Source organism: Pan paniscus, chromosome 6 (genome assembly GCF_029289425.2).
Source record: "Pan paniscus chromosome 6, NHGRI_mPanPan1-v2.0_pri, whole genome shotgun sequence".
Lineage (NCBI taxonomy): Eukaryota > Metazoa > Chordata > Mammalia > Primates > Hominidae > Pan > Pan paniscus.
Window position 1 is genome coordinate 89,723,225 of NC_073255.2, and position 25,809 is coordinate 89,749,033.

The 25,809-nt window shown below is 47.4% G+C and overlaps 1 protein-coding gene and 1 pseudogene across 1 annotated transcript; both read left to right on the forward strand.

Moving 5' to 3' along the window:
* Positions 1 to 666: 666 nt before the first annotated feature.
* Positions 667 to 23,833, forward strand: LOC129398257 (putative postmeiotic segregation increased 2-like protein 1). The gene is made up of 4 exons (XM_063605843.1): positions 667 to 1,947; positions 21,961 to 22,047; positions 22,227 to 22,329; positions 23,453 to 23,833. Exons 1-4 carry the CDS (start codon positions 1,851 to 1,853, stop codon positions 23,643 to 23,645), a joined length of 480 nt encoding a protein of 159 aa, XP_063461913.1. The 5' UTR covers positions 667 to 1,850; the 3' UTR covers positions 23,646 to 23,833.
* On the forward strand, positions 6,396 to 20,609 carry LOC134730691 (uncharacterized; annotated as a pseudogene).
* Positions 23,834 to 25,809: the final 1,976 nt, after the last annotated feature.

The following is a 25,809-nucleotide window of genomic DNA, read 5'->3' on the forward strand; positions in this document are numbered from 1 at the left end:
CTGCAACCTCCGCCTCCTGGGTTCAAGTGATTCTCCTACCTCAGCCTCCCAAGTAGCTGGGATTATAGGTGTGTGTCACCACACCCAGCTAATTTTTGTATTTTTAGTAGAGATGGGGTTTCACCATGTTGGCCAGGCTGGTCTTGCACCCCTGATCTCAAGTGATCTGCCCACCTCAGCCTCCCAAAGTGCTGGGATTTCAGGCGTGAGCCACCACGCCCGGCTTTTTTTTTAAAGCTTTTTTGTAAGTCAGCCAGCAAGAACACAGGAGGAAGTACTCAAATCTCCCTTACACAGCTGGGGGCTATGTCAGGTTTTATAAGCGTAGGGTAATGAGGTGTGATTTGATTGGATCTTGCAATAAAGTAATGCTGGGAGGTGTGATCTGACTGGATCCTGCCATGGGGTGACACCAAAACTCAATGTGATTGGATCCTGGCTCCTGCCTTGGGGTGTCTGGTTCTTAAATCGGTCCGAGCTCTTCAGGCTGAGCTCTTAGGTTCCACTCCACGGTGGCACGCTTGGTTAACCTGGACATGCACAGGGTACATGACCTTCAACCTGCGGGTCGATGGCAATTGAAAAACAACTGACAACTTCATTACATAAAAGTTGAACTGATTCGGGTGCAGTGACTCACGCCTGTAATCCTAGCACTTTGGGAGGCCAAGGCAGGTGGATCACCTGAGGTCGAGGAGTTCAAGACCAGCCTGGCCAAAATGGTGAAACCCCGTCTCTACTAAAAATATAAATATTAGCCAGGCGTGGTGGCGCACCCTTGTAATCCCAGCTACCCCAGAGGCTGAGGCAGCAGAATGCTTGAACCTAGGACGTGGAGGTTGCAGTGAGCTGAGATCGTGCCATTGCACTCCAGCCTGGGTGTCAAGAGTGAAACTCCATCAAAAAAAAAAAAAAAGTTGAACTAGATTTGGTCTGATGCAGTTACAGATTTACAAACCGCGTCCCACCCTCCTGCCAACACCTTCCACTCCTCATTCTTGAGGGATTAGGGATGGAGGTCATGCTTCTGTATCGACTTCATGCTGACCAGGGGCACTTAGTCCCCTAAAGTGAGAGGAATGAAACTCTTGGGCTTCTGAGTTCAGATGAGTTCTGGGGTCACCCGGAGTAGCTTGAAAGGCTGGTATTGTTGTAATACCAGCTGAAGGTGGAAGTGTTGGATCCTGGAGGACAAACAGCTCACCATCCATTTAAATAAATAGGACCAAAAAGTAACAGAACAGTGGCCACGAGGGGCCCCAACAGAGGAAGAAACCAGGTGAGGTGTGGTATAGTGGACTCGACTGCCTTCTAAATCTCAGTGGTTGTCCGGGTGCGGTGGCTCACGCCTGTAATTCCAGCAAAAGAAGAGCCGAGGCAGGGTGATCACGAGGTCAGGAGTTCAAGACCAGCCGGGCAAACATGGTGAAACCCCGTCTCTACTGAAAATACAAAAATTAGCCAGGTGTGGTGGCGTGTGCTGTAGTGTCAGCTACTAGGGAGGCTGAGGCAGGAGAATTGCTTGAACCTGGGAGGCGGAGGTTGCAGTGAGCCGAGATTGTGCCACTGCACTCCAGCCTAGGTAACAGAGCGGGACTCCATCTCAGTCAATCAATCAATCTCAGTGGTTGAACTACCCTTGATATGGTTCAGCTCTGTATCCCCAACCAAATCTCATGTCAAATTGCAATTCCCAGTGTTGAGGGAGGGACCTGGTGGGAGGTGATTGGCTCGTGGCGGCTGACGTCCCCCTTGCTGTTCTCGTGATAGTGAGTGAGCGCTCATGGGATCTGGTTGTTTAGAAGCGTGCAGCCCTCCCACTTCACTCTCTCTGTCTCTCCTGCTCCACCATGGCCAGAAACGTGCCTGCTTCCCCTTCGCCTTCTGCCGTGATTGTCAGTTTCTTGAGGCCTCCCCAGCCATGCTTCCTGTACAGCCTGCAGAACTGTGAGTCAATTAAACCTCTTTTCTTCATAAATTCCCCAGTTTCCAGTAGTTCTTTAGAGCAGTGTGAAAACAGACTAATGGACCCTTCTGGTTGAAGGAATGTAGCCATTCTGCTTGTTTAACTATTTCCTTTCTGTTCATCTCTATTTCCCGGGAGGTGTTTATCCAAGTGCAATAGGAGATATTGGTGACTGCAGAGTCCCCTCAGTGTTCTGCTAGTAAATAGTTGAAGGTTGATCAGTGATCTCCAGCATTTTCAGTCTGGCATGGAAAAGCCCCCATGTAACTGGTAAAGGTATCAGTAAGCACCAGGAGGTATCTAAATCCACCAGGAGCCATAGGCATCATGTTGATGTCCATTTACCAGTCTTCCCTGGCAAGATTCTCTGAATTGTACTGCCTTGGCCAAAAGAGGTATGGGAGGGGCTGGGCACAGTGGCTCACGCCTGTAATCCCAGCATTTTGGGAGACCAATTCGGGTAGATCATTAGAGGTCAGGGGTTCAAGACCATCCTGGCCAACATGGTGACATTCCATCTCTACTGAAAATACAAAAAGTTAGCTGGGTTTGGTGTTGGGTGCCTGTAATCCCAGCTACTCGGGAGGCTGAGGCAGGATAATCACTTGAACCTGGGAGGAGGAGGTGGCAGTGAGCTGAGATCTCGCCATTGCACTCCAGCCTGGGCAACAAGAGCGAAACTTCATCTCAAAAAATAAAAAAAGAAGTCTGGGTGTGGTGGCTCATGCCTGTAATCCCAAGACTTTGGGAGGCCAGGATGGGTGGATCATGAGGTCAGGAGTTCAAGACCAGCCTGGCCTAGATGGTGAAACCCTGTCTCGAGTAAAAATACAAATATTAGCTGGGCATGGTGGCACACACCTGTAATCTCAGCTACTCAGAAGTCTGAGACAGAAGAATTGCCAAAACCCGGGAGGGAGAGGTTGCAGTGAGCCGAGATCGCGCCACTGCACTCTAGCCTGGGTGACAGAGCAAGACTCCGTCTCAAAAGAAAGAAAGAGAAAGGAAATTCCCCAGGGAAGTACCTCAGCTTATTTCATGAAGAGGTACTGAAGGAAGCAGAGGCACGTGGAGGACTTCCCCACCTCGTGCAGCTATTTGGGCCATGGCGTCTGAAATGTATTATTTCAGAGTCACCCCTTTGATGACCTTGGCAGTGGACTGCAGTCATCTGTTTAGGCCTTTCCATGGCCCGTGTCAGTGCCAGTATTTCTGTCTGTTGCACATTTGATTTCCTTGCTGTTGGCATTTAGAAGGCCCCCTGTTTCCCAGATCACACCACGGGCATGGACTGCAGAGATTGCGTCTTGTGAGTCTGTAGAAACAGTCAAGGCCTTGTCCTCTCTTAGGTCCAGAGCTCAGGTTAATGCAGATTTTCCCAGCCGTCTGTGCTGAAGTCCCTGTGGGGAGGCTCCCGGCTGGTTTCCTGTAGGTAGACAGCTACACATCCTGCCCTTCATTGGCTTCTTTTCATGAAGCTCCTGCTGTCTACAAAACATGTCTCCCTTTTCTTCTTGAACCACATCTCTGTTATTGAAACTCTAGAAGTCAGCCAGGCACAGTGGCTATGCCTGTAATCCCAGCGCTTTGGGAGGCCAAGGTGGGCGGATCACCTGAGGTCAGGAGTTCAAGACCAGCCTGGCCAACATGGCGAAACCCTGTCTCTAATACAAATACTAAAATTAGCCAAGCATGGTGGCCACTGCACTCCAGCCTGGGTGACAGAGCAAGACTCTGTCTCAAATAAAGAAAGAGAAAGTATCATGCTTTTCAGAGTTCTGTGGGTTGTTATAGTGAATTATCAAACCTGAGGACGTGGTGGGAACCTCCAAATTTGCAGCCAGTTGGTGAGAAGTACATGCGGTCTGTGGACACCCAAGCTTGCAGCTGCATCTGAAGCGAGGGCAGCCTAGCGGGGGCTGGTGGCCTTAACCTGTGGCATTTGATGTAACATCAGGGAGTTGACATCAGAATTACATCACACAGGCCAGGTGCAGTGGCTCATGCTTATAATCCCAGCAATTAGAAAGGCAAGATAAGAAGATCGCTTGAGCTTGAGTCTGAGCCCGCAGTGAGCTATGACCGCACCACTGTACCCCAGTCTGGGTGACAGCACAAGACCCCGACACCAAAAATAAAAAAGAAAAATCACAAAGAATTGCATGGCAGAGTGCCTGTCTTTCACAGCTTGAACTGTTGCAGGAACTTTCTTTTTTTTTTCTTTTTTTTTTTTTTTTTTTTTTTTTTTTTGTGATGGAGTCTCGCCCTTTCACCCAGGCTGGAGTGCAGTGGCACCATCTCGGCTCACTGCAGGCTCCGCCTCCTGGGTTCACACCATTCTCCTGCCTCAGCCTCCGGAGTAGCTGGGACTACAGGCGCCTGCCACCGCGCCCAGCTAATTTTTTGTATTTTTAGCAGAGATGGGGTTTCACCGTATTAGCCAGGGTGGTCTTGATCTCCTGACCTCATGATCCGCCCACCTCAGCCTCCCAAAGTGCTGGGATTACAGTCCTGAGCCACCGCGCCTGGAGTTTTTTTTTTTTTTTTTTTTGAGAGGGGTTCGGGAGACATATTCTCTGCTAGTGATTCTCCTGCCTGGTTTTGAACTCCTGCTGGGATCACAGGCGTGAGCCACCACGCCCAGCCACCTTTAGAGTTTTCTTACCACCTGGTTTTCCTCTCTCAATATCTTTCTCTCATTTCCTGCTTTAAAACTCTAGCTTGGGGTCTGGGCACAGTAGCTCATGCCTATAATCCCAGCAGTTTGGGAGACTGAGGCGGGTGGATCACTTGAGGTCAGGAGTTTGAGACCAGCCTGGCCAACATGGTGAAACCTTGTCTCTACTATTTTTACAAAAGTTAGTCAGACGTACAGGCGGGTGCCTGTAGTCCCAGCTACTTGGGAGGCTGAGGCAGGAGAATTTGCTTGAACGCGGAGGTGAAAGTTGCAGGGAGCCGAGGTTGTGCCACTGCACTCCAGCCTGGGAGACAGAGTGAGACTGTCTCCAAAACAAACAAACAAACAAGCAAAAAAACCCTGTAGCTTGGGATCAGCCTTCTCTTCTGTTGTTTTTCTTTAAAAAATAAAAATTAAAAATAGGCTTCAAGTGATCCTCCCGCCATGACCTCCAAAACTGCTGGGATTGTAGGTGTGAGCACTGCACCCAGCCTTATGTTTTTTTCTACATAAAAAGCAGCACAGGATTATCTTCCAAAGCTAATAAATATGTTCAAATAACCACAACCCCATTAAGGAAAAATGTCACTTGACAGCAAATAATCAATCCAGACCACAATATGATCACACTCACTGTGAAGGTGAGAAAAGTTCATCTTTATTATGTTTCCCCAAGAGATGCACTGCACTGTTCTCTTGAAAACACACAGCTCGTGTCCTCCTTTAGAACACACATCCTCTTTAAAGTAACATACAAACATGCCAAAACAAGATAAAAAATTCCATCTGAATTCTCACATTTCAAACATACACTAAATATCAAATAAAAATTTATTTTTACAAGAATTTAGGGGAACTACCACATAGCTATTAATGTAATATATATGTTAACTAAGTATCATAGATAAAAACCATGCTCCCTTCAGCAGCACGTGTAATAATAGATACCAAGATTGAAAGGTAAAAGATTTAGGATGAAAAGAATCCTCTCTTAAAAAGGAAAACAAAATTATATGTATGTGTATACAACAGTTATAACACCCATCACACAGCTTTATAGAAACAGCATCTATTCAAAAATACCAGTATTTCCAAAATATTTAAAATAATATTGAAAGTAATAATAATATTTAAATAAATAAATATAGTTAATAAATATTTCAATAAATAAAATAATATTTAAATAATTCTATACCCATGCTTTTCAAAATAAACCAATAAAATAGATAGTATATATTAGACATGTTAGTATATATATCTGAGACATGTTAAAAATCACAACGGAATTCTCACAATTCAGTCACAAACCTAAACAGCAAATAAAAATTTCTATCACCAGAATTATGTTTTTTTCTGGTGGGGAACTACCAATAGCTATAAATAGAAGAGATTATTATGGAAGTATCATAGATAAAAAGAGTGCTCGCTTCAGGAGCACATATAATAATACAGAAAAAAATTAAAGTTAATAAAAGATTTAGGATAAAAAGAATTCTCACTTAAAAATGAAAAGAAAATTATCTTTATGTATATATAACAACTATAACTCTCATCAAAGAACTCTACAGGAACAGCATGTTTTCAAAAGTACAACAATTTCCAAACTATTTGAAATAAACCTATTAATAATTCAATGGCCAACATTTTCCAAACAAACCAATAAAATACAGAGTGTGCATGAAGCTATCTGTTACAGTCTGTGGCACTCATATTTCAGAAAGAATTCTGTGCCAATCTGAGCCCCTGCACTGTGCCTTCAAATGCTCCTGGACTGTGGCAAGCAAGTCCGTAAGAAACAGGACCTCCAGGTTCCGTCCCAGGGAGGTTGGCATTCAGCAATATAAAAAGGGAGGTGGTGCCGCAGGAAAGGGTGGAACTGGAAACACTCCTGGTTTCTTACTTTTCTCCAAGGACTCCTAGAAGTACCCCACCCCACCCCTGCTCCTTGGAGGACAACGTGATCACTGTATTCAGCTCTGTCAAGAATGGTCCAGGTTCTTCTAGATGATCTGCACAAATGGTTCCTCTCCTCCTTCCTGATGTCTGCCATTAGCACTGGAATAAAGTTCCTGCTGAAAATCCACATCTCCCCTGGGTCCGGTGTTCTGGAAGTGAGAGAGACAATGTCACACCTCAAGGAGGCAGCTCTCTAGACAGGAAGGTTATTCACGTCCCATGTCAAGTCTAGCTAGAGTTCAGAGCAATTGAGAAGTGCAATTTTATCTCCTGCCTTTCATTCTATACCCTGCTTCTGAACCATCGTGTTCAACTGTGAAACTCACGCTTTGGTGACCCTGACTCCAAAACTTAATACACCCAAGGTCAGCCCCAGTGCTCTGCTTCATAGCAAGGACTTTGGGTGGGTCTTCCCAGGGAGTAGGGCACCCTCAGAGAATGTGGCTTTGGACTTCATCACAGCTGGGGCCTTTTGTGTCACTTCAGATCTAAACTTGTAACCGTGCTAGATCTGTTTCTAATGTGACAACATCACAAACCACGAGTCCAGATGCCTAATCCATAATCCTACCTCCTCATGACAAAGTCTCATGCTCTGTGCTCAACATGGTTAGCTGCACAAGATGTAAACCAAAGCTTCACTGAACCCTCGACCCAAATCGGTAACTCAAGTGCGTCAATCATAATGAACCTCCCCGAACTCAGTATTTATGATTATTTTTGAGGCAGGGTCTCACTCTGTCGCCCCGGCTGGAGTGCAGTGGCAGGATCAGGGCTCCCTGCAGCCCCGACCTCCCAGGCTCCAGCGATCCTCCTGCCTCAGCCTCCTGAGTAGTTGGGAGTAGAGATGCCTCCCACATCGCCTGGCTAATTTTTGTATTTTTGTGGAGAGGGGATATCTCGCCACGTTGCCCAGGCTTGAAGCCAGATCAAGCAATTGGGTTCCTTGGATTTCCGAAATAGACCCCAATATTCTGCCTTTACCCCGGAGGATGCAGATGTACCTTCTCTCAGGCCGATGACCTCAGGCCTCCACGGTCCCTGGAGCTCTAGGAAAGGTGGGCGCGATCTCGCGCCCACACCCAGTGCTCTGGGTCATAAGCCTGGATCTGGAAAAACAAACGCGCTTTGAGAAGACGGGGACTCCCCAGGATACCCCTCTCTCCCCTCGTCCAGCCTCCAGCCCACCCGATTCCTCCCCACATCCTCCACGTCCCCAGGCCCCACCCACCTCCTCCAACTCCTCCGGGGAAACCCAAGCCCTGCAGCGCATGGAACAGAAGAACTGGAACCGACGCTTCTGGAACAAGGCTATCTGAGAGCAGTTCTTCCTGGCCCTCGGGTTCATGTAACGGCATAACTGGAACCAAAGCTTAGGGAGCAAGGGTATGCGAGAGCGGGTCTTCCCGTACAGGAAGTAGAAGATCTTTTGTTTGGGGGCCTCGTCGTCCTCCTCCATGTCATTGGCCAGATAGCTGAGGACAGAAATCAGGTTGCTGCTCAGAGGCACCACCAGGAGAGACCTCCGGCTGAGGTCAGCTTCCCAGAGAGGAAGGTAAGTCCCTAGCTCAGGACTGGCACCCACCCTGCAGAGAGCCACACCTTCCTCAGGAGGGCTCTGCTGGACAGAGACCTGATCAAGGGCGTCTCCCACTCCTTCAGGATGGAGACAAAAACCCAACTGGTGACCAAGAGTGGTGGCTTAGGCCTGGAATCCCAGCACACTGGGAGGCCGAAGCGGGAGGATCACTTGAGGCCAGGAGTTTGAGACAGGCCTGGGCACCATAGCAAGACCCTCGTCTCTATTAAAAATATAAAAAATACGCCAGACGCGGTGGCTCATGCCTGTAATCCCAGCGCTTTGGAAGGCTGAAGCAGGTGGATTGCTTGAGACCAGGAGTTTGAGACCAGCCTGGTCAACACAGAGAAACCCCATCTATACTAAAAATACAAAAATCAGCCTGGTGCGGTGGCACACCCATTAGTCCTAGCTACTCAAGAGGCTGAAGCATAAGAATTGTGTGAACCCAGGAGGCGGAGGTTGCAGTGAGCCAAGATTGGGCCCCTCCATTCCAGCCTGAGACACACAGCAACACTCTTGTCTTGATAAATAAATAAATAAATAAATAAATAAATAAATACAAACTGTCCAGGTGTGGTGGCACAGCCCTGTAGTCGGAGCTAATCAAGAGGCTGAGGTGGGAGGATCGCTTGAGCCCAGGATATGGAGGCTGCGGTGAGCTATGATCTCACCACTGCACTCCAGCTTAGGGGACAGGGCAAGTCTGTCTCAAAAAAAAAAAAAGCAATTGAATACATTGATATTTTGCCAGGACCCTGCCTTCTACAGGCATCTAGTCTAATGGCACTGGGAGTAATCAGAGGAGATGTCCTAATCCCAATGTCACATTATAATAGGATGTAACTGGAGAGCTACGGGCATGCAGAAGTTGGAAGATGAGGGAAGGCATCACAGAGGCTGTAGGGTGAACCGACTTCAAGGAATGGGTGCTTCCCTTCAGAACCACGTGTGTGGGACACCCAGACAGAAAACACAAATGCAAAGTCAAGTGGAGGGCATTTGGAAGGAGCAGTGAAGCCAAGCCAGGAAACACCAAGATGGCGAGCCAGTGTGGTTGTAGAGATTGTAGAGAGGGTGGAATTGGCACTGTGGACCCTGGCCTCGATAGAGAAAGACATCAGCTAAGGAAGTTGTTCAGGTGGGCGGTGAGGTTGTCGTGCTTTGGAAAGATGTTCAGGCTGCACTAGGAAGCCCCTTGGCTTGGGGAGAGACTCCAGGAAACCCCAGCAGGGAGCATTTGACAGTGGATTCGAGTGATGCAAGGGGGACCTGGACTGTGACCTCTGTCACGGGAACCCAGAGGAGGTTGATGGCTTTTGCGGTTGATGTGGGAAGGAGAGAGAGAGAAGAACCGGAAACGTCTGCTTGCTGGGGGAAGTGTCATGTCCGCTCCTCCGCTCCTTTTCTTCTCCCCTTAGGAGCGGTTCATGGTTCCTTTTGTTTTTTGTTCTTTTTTTGTTTTTTTTTTGTTGTTTTTTTTTTTTTTTTGAGACGGAGTCTCATTCCGTCGCCCAGGCTGGAGTGCAGTGGTGCGATCTCGGCTCACTGCAAGCTCCGCCTCCCAGGTTCATGCCATTCTCCTCCCTCAGCCTCCCGAGTAGCTGGGACTACGGGAGCCCGCCACCACACCCGGCTAATTTTTGTATTTTTTTTTTTTAAGTGGAGACAGGGTTTCACCATGTTAGCCAGGATGGTCTCGCTCTCCTGACCTTGTGATCCGCCCACCTCGGCCTCCCAAACTGTTGAGATTACAGGCGTGAGCCACCGCACCTGGCCTGTTTTACTCTTTTATTTGTACACTGGCATTGGAGTTTGTTTTGTTTGCCTGTTTTTTTTTTTTTTTTTTTTTTGAAAAAAAGTCTCACTCTGTTGCCCAGGCTGGAGTGCAGTGGCTCAACCTTAGCTTACTGCAACCTCCACCTCCTGGGTTCAAGGGGTTCTCTTGCCTCAGCCTCCCAAGTAGCTTGGATAACAGGTGCACACCAACATGCCCGACTGATTTTTCTATTTTTAGTAGAGACGGGGTTTTGCCATGTTGGCCAGGCTGGTCTCAAACTCCTGATCTCAGGTGATCCGCTTGCCTCGGCCTCCCAAAGTGCTGGGATTACAGGCCTGAGCCACCACGCCCAGCCTGAGTTTCTTTTTAGAGACAACAGTCTAAGATACTATAATCCTGTCTTTTTTGTACACAGAATAAAGAGGACAAATAGGTGAAAGAATAAATGAAAGGCTGCAATCCCACTTCCCCCGCTGTCCCAGGGCATTGGATATTGATGGATAGGAGGCAGCAAACCACTCACAGAGCCAGGAAGAAATGAATGCGTTGGTATTGCCAGGAGGGGAGGCCGGCCCGGCTGAAATACGCTATGACCATAGCCAGGAGATACTGATGGAGAGAAAGGAACACAGAGAGGGAGAGGTCACATCTTGGGAGAGGAAGATTGTGGAGATAGTGGAATGGGGGTCTGGGGAGGGGTTGCCCATCAGAGAAGGGACCTCAGCATTGGGGTGACTGTGCTCATGTGGAAATTGCGGGGTGGAGGGGTATTCGAAGGTCGGATGCAAATCCGAGAAGCCGGAGGAAGGGTTTTCGGTGATGCTCCCAGGATGGTGGGCTCTGATGGGATCTTGGGAGGGGGTGTGTCTAGGTCGGCTGGTGTCAGGAGGGTCTTTTGTGTGCCAGGCAGAGAACTGTCCCAAGGAGCTGAGAGTAGAGGGCCCAGGAGCTTCAGGACTGCAGCCAGACTGTGGCCCAGGGCTCAGATCCCAAAGGACCCATAGGAGAGGCAGGGGCCACTCATTCACTCTGCAAGAGACCAGCAGAGTCCTGAGAGAGATGCTGACAAATCATAAAAAGACAAAGAATAGCCGGGAGTGGCAGCTCAAGCCTGTGATCCCAGTACTTTTTGAGAGGTGGAGACAGGAGTATCACATGAGCCCAACAGTTGGAGAACAACCTGGGCAACACAGCGAGACCCTGTTTCTACGAAGATTTCAAAAATTCATCGAGCATGGTGGCATGTGCCTAGTCCCAGCTCCTCAGGAGTCTAAGGAAAGAGGATTGCTTGAGCCCAGGAGTTAGAGTGAGCTATGATCATGCCACTGTACTCCATCCTGGGGAGCAGAGCTGGACTCTGTCTCAGAAAAAAAAATGTGTGGGTGCCAAGACTCAAGACCATGGGAGCTGGTCAGACACAGTGCTGATGTCTGTAATCTCAGCACTTTGGGAGGCCAAGGCGGGTGGATCACCTGAGGTCAGGTGTTCGGCACCAATCTGGCCAACAGGGCAAAACCCCGTCTCTACTAAAAACACAAAAATTAGCCAGGCGTGGTGGTTCACGTTTGTAATCCCAGCTGCTTGGAGGCTGAGGCACGAGAATCGCTTGAACCCAGGAGGCATCAGCTGCAGTGAGTCAAGACCGAGACACTGCCCTCCAGCCTGGGCAACAGAGCAAGACTGTGTCTCACAAAACAAAAACAAAAACAAAAACAAAAACAAACTGTAGGAGCATCTGGTGGGAGGTGGTGGAGGGAGAACTGTGGGTTTGGAAGCTGCGCCCTCCCGCTGGCCGTGCGTTAGAACAGGAACACAGTTACATAGAGAACAACCTTACCTTGTCCGACACCCTCAGATCTTTGTCCCAGGCCAGGAATCTTTTAATGACAGGATCCTCTGTGATTAGAGAGCAGATATCAGCGTGAGAAGCAGGACAGGGTTTCCGTGGGAGCAGCAGGGCAGTGAGGAGAAGTGTGCCTCCCGGGGGAAAGTCTCAGGATTGTGGCCGCGGGTGAGGTGGATGGGAGAGGGGAGAATGACTTTCACTGGGCAAGGGAGAGAGGCTCCTGCTCTGAGACTCCCCTGAGAAGAGGCCGAAGGAGGCCCTGGGTGTGAGAATCTACAGGATGTAGAGCTGGGAATCAGCCAGGACCCCCTCCAGCAGACACGGAGGGACCACTGCAGAGTCATAAAGGAATTCCCATCATTTCCTCATGAGGCAGTCACACATCAGGGTGTGACCATGGCCTTGGTATCCCTCACTATGGATGGAAACACTTAGGTTTAGAAAAGTCGGTAAGAAACATTAAGTTTCAGAGGGCACAGCTGAAACCACTTTTTTGATTTTTGATTTTGTTTTTCTTTATTTGATTTTTATTTTTATTTATTTATTAATTTATTTTGAGACAGAGTCTTGCTCTGTGGGCCAGGCTGGAATGCATTGGCCTGATCTTGGCTCACTGCAACCTCTGCCTCCTGGGTTTAAGCAATTCTCCTGTCTCAGCCTCCCGAGTAGCTGGAACTACAGGGATGAGCTACTGTGCCCAGCCTTGGTTTTTCTTTTGACGCAGACTTTTGCTCTGTCACCCAGGCTGGAGTGCAGTGGTGCAGTCATAGCTCACTGCAGCCTCAAAGTCCTGAGTTCAAGCAATCCTCTTGCCTCAGCCTCCCAACGTGCTGGGATCTCAGGCGGGAGCCACAGCGCCTGGCCCAAAACCAAGCTTTCTTATCCCAAGCACCGACCTTTATCAAGTCTACCTAATCCTCTGTTGTCTCCTAAGTGTCCCTCATGAGTGATCACTTCAGAGTCCTCCCGCATGGAGAGCTCACCCACTGGGGCATATTTTTCCCATTGGAAAAGTGTGGTTATTGGAAGTTTCCTCTTTAGAAAGAACAGGATTGGAGGTGCTCTCTGGGGTGTCCTCCTACCAAGCAGCCTGTTGAAGGCCTCGTAGTACTCAGGGAGCACGAGCGACACTCGCCGTCGCTTCGCCTTCATCTTGAGGCCACACAGCGTCTCCGCCACCCAGGTCTCCTCAGGCTCAGGGGCGAGCTCCTGCTCTGGCTCATCGTCAGATTCATCCAAACACTCCCTCTTCCTTTTCCAGCCAAGGGACTTACGTGGGGGGCTGGGATCTACCCCAGGGGCTGAGTAAAGAAACCAGGCCACCGTGTAATGCTTCTGCAACTGATCACGTTAGACCCCGACCCCAAACCCCAAACCACTCTCCATCCTCCCCAGCCTCGCAGACTGCTGGCTTCTCCAAGCCACCTTTCTGACTTTCTCCTCTGCTCAACCCCATGTGCCACTCCTTCCCCTCCCCATTCTTCCCTCTCTCTGTCCTCAGAACACTGCCTCATATCCTTCCCTGGTCCCTGGCTCTCTGAGTCCCTCTTTTTTTTTTTTTTTGTTTCGAGACAGAATCTTGCTTTGTCACCCAGGCTGGAGTGTAGTGGTGCAATCTCAGCTCACTGCAACATCCATCTCCCGGATTCCAGTTATTCTCCTGCCTCAGCCTCTCAGGTAGCTGGGATTACAGGTGCCTGCCATAATGCCCAGCTCAATTTTGTACTTTTAGTAGAGACAGGGTTTCACCATGTTGCCCAGGCTGGTCTCAAACTCCTGGCCTCAAGTGATCCACCTGCCTTGGCTTCCCAAAGTGCTGGGATTACAAGTGTGAGCCACTGCACCCAACCTGAATTTCTCCATTCTTCCCACACACCCTCCCCAGGTTCTCCTTCCTGACCTCTGACCCTTCTTTTTTTCTTCCTCTTTTTTTTTTTTGAGACAGCATCTCACTCTGTCACCCAGACTGGAGTGCAGTAGCACGATCTCGGCTCACTGCAACCTCTTCCTCCCAGGCTCAAGTGATTCTCCTGTCTCAGCCTCCCAAGTAGCTGGGATTATAGGCACACACCACTACCGCCTGGCTAATTTTTGTACTTTTAGTAGAGATGGGGTTTCACCATGTTGGCCAGGCTGGTCTTGAACTCCTGACCTCAGGTGATCTGCCCGCCTCAGCCTCCCAAAGTGTTGGGGTTACAGGGGTGAGCCACCACGCCTGGCCCCCTTCCTTCGTCTTAGTCAATCGTATGCCACCTCTTCTTCCTCCAGTCCCCTCACCTGATGGTCCCGACACTTCATCATCCACCACCTCCTGGAGGGGGTACCCTGAGGTGCTCCGCTGGGGGCTCTGCTCTTCCTGGGGCTGCGGTTGATGGCTCATCATGATCTTTCCCAAAATCTGTCCCATCTCACCGAACCTAGTCTCTGTTCTGTCCTTGGTCTTCTTCTGGACACTGCTGGGATCCAGAAGAGTGTGTTATCAATTCTCGAGGCTGGGAGAAGTCAGGAGTGGAGAACAGCTCTGAGAAGTTACTGTTGTCCAACTGAACTGCCAGGTGCCGACAGAGTCCGGTCCCTCCAATCAGGAAGGTCGGAATCTCTGATGTCATCGTTCATGCCAACCTGGCAACTAGTTTGAACAAAAACACATGTAACTGCCAGGCTGATCTCTTGTCCTGGAGATCCTGGGTGAATGGTATCTCCTGCCACTGTCCCAACCTCAGACCACTGTCCAAAAGCATCTTCAGGGTCTCCGCATCCCTCTGTTCCCTGTCCCAGCAGAGGCTGTGTCCTCTCCGCTCAAAGCTTGAAGCGTATTGGGGTCTCCTCTTCTCTGTACATGCCCGTTTCAGAGTCCGGTCTGGTGGGAGAGGGATCAGGATGGGAAAGAAAAGTAGGGTAAGCAGAAACGATGAAACCTTACAAGAGTGAGATTATCATGTACAAGAGATCCCAGGAACATTGACTTGATGAAAAAGTCACATCAGAGCACTCAATTTGGCAGAGCTTTTCTGCCGAATGTCTACTGACATTCACTGTCCGAGATTCTGTACTGGGGGTACACGCGTCCTCTGCCCTAAGGCATCTTTGAGTCCAAGAGATATTTTGAGGACTGGAAATCATAGGAAACTGCCCATGAGTTCACACATATTTCCAATGGTGTCCCCAATTTCAGGGAGTCCACGGATCACCTAAAGCCAGCCCCTCCAGTTTGGCTAAGAAACTCTATATATCAAGTTTTGTATCATATGTATTGCTCTTAACTCAGAAAATTCCACCATTTTTGGCAGTGGTTTATTTATTTATACCATTGAAGGAAATGGTTTATTTATGAATCTATATTATGGATATTCTATAAGATACTGGGTGTACAAAAAGACTAAGTCGAAAAATCTCAGCTGTGCACAGTGGCTCATGCTTGTAATCCCATCTCTTTGGGTGGCCAAGGGAGGAAGACTGCCTGAGGCCAGCAGTTCGAGACCAGTATAGGCAACATAGCAAGAGCCCATCTCTAAAACAAAACAAAATTAGCCAGGTGTCGTGGCTGGCACCTGTGTTCCAACAACTTGAGAGACTGAGGTGGCAGGAGGATTGCTTGAGCCTAGGAGTTAGGGGCTGCGGTGAGCTGTGATCGTGACACCGCACTCCAGCCTGGGCAACACAGCAAGACCTTGTGTCAAAAAAATTCTTTTAATTAAATATAAAAGAGTTTCATGACATTCAGAGACCATCCAAAGAACCTGTGGGTTCCGGCCAGGCACAGTGGCTCACACCTGTAATCCCAGCGCTTTGGGAGGCCATAGCAGGTGGATCGCTTGAGGTCAGGAGTTTAAGAGCAGCCTGGCCAACATGGTGAAACCCCATCTCTTCTAAAAATACAAAAAATTAGTCAGGCATGGTGGTGGGTGCCTGTAATCCCAGCCACTCAGGAGGCGGGGGCAGCAGAATGGCTTAAACTTGGGAGGCGGAGGTTGCAGTGAGCCAAGGTCGCACCATTGCACTCCAGCCTGGGCAACAAGAGCAAAACTACATCTCAAAAAAAAAAAAAAAAAAAAAAAAAAGAGAACCTGTGGATGAGTTCCCACATGGCTTCCTAACGGGCTGCGGCTCTCCTAGGAGTCTCTCGCTCATGGGAAAGGCACAAACTGAATGCGGGAGGAAATCCCATTGCTGTGGAAGTCCCATTGTTAGGAAGCTCTGCTTTTCTGGAGTTCAAATTTGCATTCATGATGCTTTAAACCGTCAGAGCTGGGTGTGTCCTCCTACAACAAATCACTTTACTCTCTCTCTCTCCTAGTTAACAGGCTTTCAAATATTAGAACATCCATGTTCTGACCTCATTAAAATTGCTCTTTTGTGGAATGAAAAGCTCTGATTTAACCCGTCTTTAAGCCTGGTATGCATATTCCTCTCTGTTCCGGCCACCTTGTCTAGACACACTACACTGAGGCAGTGCCCATCTTAGATGATGTTGACACATTGTCAAAAAATGGGCAAACCAGGTGCGGTGGCTCACACTTGTAATCCCAGCACTTTTGGAAGCCGATGCCGACAGATAACCAGAGGTGAGGAGGTTGAGATCAGCCTGGCCAACATGGTGAAACCTGTCTGTTTTTCTGTAAAAATACAGAAACAATGAGCTGGGCGTGGGAGTGCACTTCTGTAATCCCAGCTACTTGTGGGGCTGAGGCAGGAGAATCACTTGAACCGGGAAGGTGGAGGTTCCAGTGAGCCGAGATCACGACACTACACTCCAGCCTGGGCGACAGAGTGAGACTCCGACTCAAAAAAAAAAAAAGTGCCAGACAGCCCAGGTTTGGTCTGATATGTTCAGAAAAAAGCAAAACAGTCACCTCTCACCTTTTCTTTTCCTGCAATGATGCCGTTTAATACAACAATGGCTGTAGGTATGCTGCAGAAATATCATTCAAGTGAAACAGAAGGGCTTTCCTGGCTGGACACAGCGGTCACTCCTGCAATCCCAACACTTTGGTTGGCTAAGGTGGGAGGATTTCTTGCGGCCAGGAGTTCGAGGCTGCAGTGAGCTGTGATCCACCACTGCATTCCAGGCTGGGCATCAGAGTGAGGCCTCTCTCTAAAAAAAACCCTTCACTCCCCAAAAAAAGGGATTTTCAAATACCAGCCTTTCAGCATGAGGATCACATGGAGGAACATTAAGACACAGATGCTGGGACCCAGCCCTATTGATTGTAATTTAAAAACTGAGGTGAGGCCTGATTTAGCTCCGTCATTGGAATCCATTCAGATTTGAAATTCTCTGAGTTGGACAGTGCAAGAGAGATCCTAAAGAAAACAAAGTCACTGTGGACTGAAATGAGCTGACAAGGTTTTCTGAGCGTGGTGAAATATGATCTGGGCCTCACTTGGGAGGGCTGTGGCCAGGCCTTGAGTCCGTGGCTCAGTGGGGCCTTCTGAAACAGCCTCCAAGCCGCGCCCCCCCCCTTCATTTGCTAGTGGATGACCCCCTCCAGCAGCTTTGGTGCTGATGGGAATAAGTCGACCTGCAGCGGAAGTTCAGCCCAAGTCTCAGCCCAGCAGCTTCTCCACACCTGTCCGGGGTCTGGTCATGCTGCCGTCTCTGCGGTTCTCTGCGGAGTCGTGGTTTCTGTACCTTGAAGAGAACTTCCCCTTTGGGACCCAGAAACCCAGTGAATCCTCAGGAAAAAAGGGAATGAAATTACTGAAGACAACTCTGTGGCGGGGAGATGGAAAAGAGGCTCTCTCTTTTTTTTTTTCCTAATATTTTGAGACAGAGTTTCGCTTTTGTCACCCAGGCTGCAGTGCAGTGGCTCCATCTCGGCTCACTGCAACCTCTGCCTCCCAGGTTCAAGCGATTCTCCTGCCTCAGCCTCCCGAGTAGCTGAGATTACAGGCACCCACCACCACTCCCGCCTAATTTTTGTATTTTTTTAGTAGGGACAGGGTTTCGTCATGTTTGCCAGGCTGGTCTTGAACACCTGACTTCAAATGATCCACCCGCCTCTGCCTCTCAAAGTGCTAGGAATACAGGCATAAGACACTGCACCCGGCCTGTTTTTGTTTTTTAGAGACAAGGTCTCTGTTGCCTTGGCTGGGGTGCAGTGGTACAATCAGCTCTCTGTTGCCTCCTGGGCTCAAGCAATCCTCTTCTCTCAGCCTCCCAAGTAGCTGAGACTACAGGTGCATGCCTGTAGTAGATATAGCATCTTGCTCTGTTGCCCAGACTGGTCTTGAACTCTTGGTCACAAGCGATCCTCTTGCCTTGGCCTCTCAAAGTGCTGGAATTACACGCGTGAGCCATTGAGCCCAACCAGATAAGATGATCTTTAAGGGCCCTTCCCATGGTACCATATCCAAGTCAGCGAGACTGTGGCTATAGCAAGTTTAACATAACCAGATACGCTAGTATTATGGGCTGCATGGTGTGCCCCCCACCCCTAATTCGTGTATTGAAGCCATGACCCTCCAGACCTTAGAGGTGACCTTATTGGAACCAGAGTCTTTACAGAGGTGATCAAGTTAAAATGAGGTCACTAGAGGCCAGGCACGGTGGCTCACACCTGTAATCCCAGCACTTTGGGAGGCCGAGGCAGGCAGATAATGAGCCCAAGAGACCGAGACCATGATGTCCAACATGGTGAAACCCTGTCTCTACTAAAAATACAAAAATTAGCCAGGCGTGGTGGTGTGGGCCTGTAGTCCCAGCTACTCAGGAGGCTGAGGCAAGAGAATCACTTGAACCCGGAAGGCAGAGATTGCAGTCAGCCAAGATCATGCCACTACACTCCAGCCTGGGTGACAGAGTGAGACTCTATCTCAAAAAAATAAAAATTAAAAAACTAAAAACCTACAGCACCGCCTTTTACATAATGCAATGGTTTGGTAAGCACATGCACCCCAGGGAGGTAGTGGCAGATTCAGTCAACCTTCCCAGCAGCGTGGAGACGCAGTCAGGCATAGCAGGTGTTGATGTGGTTTGAACCCACAGCTTGGCTCAAATCCACACTCCCCTACTTAGTACCGAGTGAAGCCACTTACCCTCTAAGTGCCTTACTTTTCTTTTCTTTTCTTTTCTTTTTTCTTTTTTCGAGATAGAGTCTCGCTCTGTCACCCAGGCTGGAGTGCAGTGGCATGATCTTGGCTCACTGCAAACTTCGCCTTCCAGGTTCAAGCAATTCTCCTGCCTCAGCCTCCCAAGTAGCTGGGATTACAGGTGCCCACCACCATGCCGGGCTAATTTTTGTATTTTTGATAGAGATGGGGTTTCACCATAGTGCCCAGGCTGGTCTCGAACTCCTGACCTCAAGTGATCTGTCTGCCTCGGCCTCCCAAAGTACTAGGATTAGAGGCATGAGCCACCACACCTGGCCACTTTTCTTATCTATATTTGTTATGTGGATGACTTGTGTTAACGCAAATAAGATGCTGCTCGTCATCTTTAAAGAAAATAGGTGGCAACCTGTTATAGCAAGTCCTGTTTTTATTTGTACTTATGAGGCTTTAATTAAACGCTAAGAATTAAAATGCACATAATATTAGACTTTACCTCACAAACTGGCTTCAATTATTCGATGAGACTTATATGTATTACTTAAATGAGGTTAAATTTAACCTTTAAAAAATGATTTATTGTGGCTGGGCACAGTGGCTCACACCTGTAATCCCAGCACTTGGGAGGCCAAGGCAGACGGATCACTTGAGGCCAGGAGTTGAAGACCAGCCTGACCAACACGGCAAAACCCCATCTCCGCTAAAAATACAAAAATTAGCCAGGCATGGTGGTGCACACCTGTAATCCTAGCTACTCAGGAGCCTGAGACACAAGAATCGCTTGAACCCGGGAGGCAGAGGTTGCAAGGAGGTGAGATCACACCACTGCACTCCAGCCTGGGCAATAGAGTGAGGCTCTGCCTTAAAACAAAGAAAAATGATTTTGGGGGATGATGGGGTGTCACTATGTTGACCAGGCTTGTCTCAAACTCCTTGCCTCAAGCAATCCACCCACCTCAGCCTCCCAAGTAGCTGGAATTACAGGCACATGCCACCACGCCTGGCTAGTGTGTGTGTGTGTGTGTGTGTGTGTGTGTGTGTGTGTGTGTGTAGAAACAAGGTCTTACTGTGTTGTTTAAGCTGCTCTCAAACTCCTGGGCTCAAGTGATCCTCCCACCTCGGCCTCCCAAAGCATTGGAATTACAGGTGTGAGCCACCTCACTGAGCCCTCCACCTTTCAGCTGAACGCAGAAAAGTACAATCTTTTAACCCAAAGCGTTCCTCACACTTAGGGTCAGGAAGAGCCCTTCATGCCCTGGAGGCAACTACTAACCCTCTGCTAAACACTCTGACTCTGGGTGTGAGAAACACACCTACTGTGCCCCACATATTTTTCCAAATACAACTTAATTTAGCCTTCACGACAACCCTGGAGTGAAGGATCATTAACTTTATTTCATAGATGTGGAAACTGAGACTCAGAGGCAGGAAATGACCTCCTTCTGGAGGCTGCAAATTCTTTGATGCTCCTTTGATCAACAGGTGGGAGCTGGCCAGAGGTGGTGGCTCACACGTATAATCCCAGCACTTTGGGAGGCCAAGGTGGGAGGATTGACTGAGGCCAGGAGTTTGAAACTAGCCTGGGCAACATAGCAAGACCTCATCTCTACAAAAAATACACAAATTAGCAGGGTGTGGTGGTGCACACCTGTAGTCGCAGCCACTCGGGAGGCTGAAGTGGTAGCATTGCTTGAGCCCAGGAGGTTGAGGCTGGAGTGAGCCATGATCAAGCCACTGCTCTCCAGCCGAGGAGATGGAGATAGACCCTGTCTCAAACAACAACAAAAAAATAGGTGAGGGTCAGCCAGGCTTGGTGGCTCACGCCTGTAATCCTAGAACTTTGGGAGGCCAAGGTGGGAGGATTGCTTGAGACCAGGACTTCAAGACCAGCCTGGGCAGCCTAGCAAGATCCCATATATCCAGGCCTCATATAATCCGCCCACCTTGACCTTTCACTTAGCATAACATCCCCAAGTTCAATCATAGTGTTACAAGTGACAGGATCTCCTTATTTTTAAGGCTGAATTAAATACTCCATTGTATGTATATATCACATTTTCTTTATCCATTCATGTGCGGATGGACATTTTTTTCTTGCTCCTTTAAAATAAGTTCACTATCTATTAGCCTGGGCAACGTGGCAAGACCCCATGTCCACAAACAATAAAAACGATTAGCTGGGTGTGGTGGTCTGTGCCCCGTAGTCCCAGCTACTCAGGAGGCTGAGGCAGGGGAGCACTTGAACCTGGAAGGTGGAGGCCGCAGTGAGCCATGATCACACCACTGCACTCCAGCCTGGGTGGCAGTGGTGTCTTCAAGAAAGAAATAATAAAATAAAATAATTTCATCATTTATCTCACCTAAATATGTATTCTTGAATACTATTGTTTTGCCTGGTCTTTTTTTTTTTTTTTTTTTTTTTTTTTTTTTTTTTTTTTTTTTTTTTTTGAGACGGAGTCTTGCTCTGTTGCCCAGGCCAGAGTGCAGTGGTGTGTTCTCGGCTCACTGCAAGCTCCGTCTCCTGGGTTCACGCCATTCTCCTGCCTCAGCCTCCCGAGTAGCTGGGACTACAGGTGCCCGCCACCACGTCCGGCTAATTTTTTGTATTTTTAGTAGAGACAGGGTTTCACCGTGTTAGCCAGGATGGTCTCAATCTCCTGACCTCGTGATCCGCCTGCCTCAGCCTTCCAAAGTGCTGGGATTACAGGCATGAACCACCGCGCCCGGCCCCCGTTCTCCTTACTGGGTATGTTAAAATTATTTCTTTCAAAGGAAAAGGCTGGTCAAAGTGCAACGGTCTTTACAACTAATTGATCACAACCAGTTACAGATTTTTTTGTTCCTTCTCCACTCCAACTGCTTCACTTGACTAGCATAAGGGAAAAAAAAAAAGAGGAAAGAAAGAAAATGCTAAACTATTTAATCTGGGCTAGTAAATAGCCAGAAAGAACTTTATAAAAATGAAATATACAAAATGACACTAGTATGTTTAACTAAAGGTCTAGTTATGACACTTAAATTTGCACATGTTATAGATAATATCAATATAAAAACTGATAGCATGGGTCCATTTTTAATAAATATATAAATATTTTAAACTTTCTAGATCTAAAGCTTAAGGACTATGGAGTGGATCTCATTGAAGTTTCAGGCAATGGATGTGGGGTAGAAGAAGAAAAGTTCGAAGGCTTAAGTAAGTTAACTTTTTCTAATCCTATTATAAAATAATTGGGCCACATGTCTTAGAATTTTGAGTAACACTGTCTTGGGAAACACAAAAACAGTTTTTTTAAAGCCAGTTACTAGATATCATGTATATTTATTGTTATAGCACTTGAAATATCTTAGTCCTTACTTTATACTCTCTTTCAGCTCTGAAACATCACACATCTAAGATTCAAGAGTTTGCCGACGTACCTCAGGTTGAAACTTTTGGCTTTCGGGGGGAAGCTCTGAGCTCACTTTGTGCACTGAGGTGATAAAATATTTTTATCCATTCACTTGACCCCTTAGAAAAACCTCTCTGAAAATTAATTGGAATCATTATTATTTACAATTTGCTGTCTCAATATCTCAGCTTCTAGCTTCTGAATTCTGTTTTGTCTCACTGCCAATCTAAGTCCTAGTACTTCTGAAATGTGAGCAATAAATGAATGAAATGAAGCAAATAGTATTGTTAAAAAAATTGGTTACCCTTATTAGAACAGTAACTTCTCAATTTGAACATAACATATAGGTAATAAATGATAGTTACCATTGGTTTTCATTATCAATTTTTAGGGAAACATTTCACCAAAGCACTACTTAATTATAGCACAGATACTAAATTTTTATAAATAACTACATGCACACACACACACGCACACACACATATATATACATACATATATATATATATATTTTTTAGAGTCACACACTGTCACCCAGGCTGGAGTGCAGTGGCACAGTCTCAGCTCACTGCAATCTCTGCCTCCCAGGTTCAAGTGATTCTTGTGCCTCAGCCTCCTGAAGAGCTTGGGCTATAGCGTGCACCACCACTCTTGGCTAATTTTTGTATTTTTAATAGAGGTGGGGTTTTGCCATGTTGCCCAGGCTGGTCTGGAACTCCAGGCCTCAAGTGATCCGCCCTCCTTGGCCTCCCAAAGTGCTGGAATTACAGGCACGAGCCACCGCACCCTGCCCTACATATACCTTTTAATTATAATATCTTTTGGATTCTTTAAAACATTTTTTTAAAATTTTAAAAAATTCTTTAAAAAAATTCTTTTAAAAAATTTTGTTTGAAGAGTAATAACAAAACAAATCTCTGAGAATCAATAAATCTTGAGATCATTTATGGTTTTGCAATTCAACCTGAAAAACGAAGTCAAAGTTTTTATCAAAACAAAGCATGTTTAGTGCTCTCTGTCTCACTGTCTTTTAGATGCCAGACCTTAGATTTTATGATGACTCCTCAACTGTTTAGATCTCAGTTATCTCAGAGGGATCATCAGCTTTTTAAGAAAGTTTTGAGAGAAAATCAAGTGAAGAAAAGAGTAGTCAGTGCCCAACATCACGGATCTCTCACTGAACACACCATGCCTGGTATTCTCTCACAGCGATGTCACCATTTCTACCTGCCACGTATCGGCGAAGGTTGGGACTCGACTGGTGTTTGATCACGATGGGAAAATCACCCAGAAAACCCCCTACCCCCACCCCAGAGGGACCACAGTCAGCGTGAAGCAGTTATTTTCTACGCTACCTGTGCGCCATAAGGAATTTCAAAGGAATATTAAGAAGGTACAGTAAATTAATCCCGGTTTTCAAGAGTATTGGTTAATGCACATGAGCAAAAGATTTTACTAAAGATGTTTATTCTTCAGTTGATTCTCTTCCCCTAATTTATTGAGAAATGCTTTATTTGCATTTCTCATTAAAGACTTAACTTCAGGGTGATTTACTTTTTTCTTTTTATCACATAGTGTTTATTAGGACTGGGAAACATAGTGAGACTCTGTCTCTATGAAAAATTTAAAAAAAAATTGACTGGGCATGGTGGCATGCACCTGTAGTTCCAGCTACTTGGGAGGCTGAAGTGGGAGGATCACTTGAGCCCAGGAACCTGAGACTGCAGTGAGCTATGATTGCGTCACTACACTTCAGACTGTGAGACAGAGTAAGACCCTGTCTGGAAAAATATATATACATAGATATACATTTTCTTTATTTTTTATTTTTATCTTTTTTTGAGATGGAGTCTCACTTTGGCGCCCTGGTTGCAGTGCAGTGGCGCGATCTCAGTTCACTGCAACCTCCACCTGCCAAGTTCAAGCGATTCTCCTGCTTCAGCCTTCTGAGTAGCTACCATTACAGGCACGCGCCACCACGCCCAGCTAATTTTTGTATTTTCAGTGGAGACGGGGTTCCACCATGTTGTCCAGGCTGGCCAGGCTGGTCTCGAATTCCTGCCCTCAGGTGATCCGCCCACCTCGGCCTCTCAAAGTGCTGGGATTACAGGCGTGAGCCACCATGCCTGACCTTATGTACTTATATTTTTATGAGAATATTTCTCTTGGTTTTCTGATAAATGAGTTACTGGAACCCTTATGAATTTGAATGCAAATGAAACAGCTAAATGTTATATAATTGTTGTGTTTAAAAAGCAGATTATAAAACTGTCTGTATTATATGATCACAGTTTTATGAAAACAAAACAACAGGCCTAAATGTGTATAGTATAAAGACTGGAAGAGTCAGCACTTCCATGTTCTCAGCGGTTATCCTTGGATGTGAGATCTCATGCACTTTTTGCTCTCTTCTTTGTGCCTTTCCATTTTGCATGCATATTTCTTATAATCTAAAAAGTTACTTAAACATATGCAGCTAAAAACTTTTTTTACCTGTAAAGCATTCGGTGCTAATTTTAACTTTTTTTGTTTAGACGGAGTCTTCTCACTCTGTCGCCCAGGCTGGAGTGCAGTGGTGTGATCTTGGCTCACTGCAACCTCCGCCTCCTGGGTTCAAGTGATTCTCCTACCTCAGCCTCCCAAGTAGCTGGGATTATAGGTGTGTGTCACCACACCCAGCTAATTTTTGTATTTTTAGTAGAGATGGGGTTTCACCATGTTGGCCAGGCTGGTCTTGCACCCCTGATCTCAAGTGATCTGCCCACCTCAGCCTCCCAAAGTGCTGGGATTTCAGGCGTGAGCCACCACGCCCGGCTTTTTTTTTAAAGCTTTTTTGTAAGTCAGCCAGCAAGAACACAGGAGGAAGTACTCAAATCTCCCTTACACAGCTGGGGGCTATGTCAGGTTTTATAAGCGTAGGGTAATGAGGTGTGATTTGATTGGATCTTGCAATAAAGTAACGCTGGGAGGTGTGATCTGACTGGATCCTGCCATGGGGTGACACCAAAACTCAATGTGATTGGATCCTGGCTCCTGCCTTGGGGTGTCTGGTTCTTAAATCGGTCCGAGCTCTTCAGGCTGAGCTCTTAGGTTCCACTCCACGGTGGCACGTTTGGTTAACCTGGGCATGCAGAGGGTACATGACCTTCAACCTGCGGGTCGATGGCAATTGAAAAACAACTGACAACTTCATTACATAAAAGTTGAACTGATTCGGGTGCGGTGACTCACGCCTGTAATCCCAGCACTTTGGGAGGCCAAGGCAGGTGGATCACCTGAGGTCGAGGAGTTCAAGACCAGCCTGGCCAAAATGGTGAAACCCCGTCTCTACTAAAAATATAAATATTAGCCAGGCGTGGTGGCGCACCCTTGTAATCCCAGCTACCCCAGAGGCTGAGGCAGCAGAATGCTTGAACCTAGGATGTGGAGGTTGCAGTGAGCTGAGATCGTGCCATTGCACTCCAGCCTGGGTGACAAGAGTGAAACTCCATCAAAAAAAAAAAAAAGTTGAACTAGATTTGGTCTGATGCAGTTACAGATTTACAAACCGCGTCCCACCGTCCTGC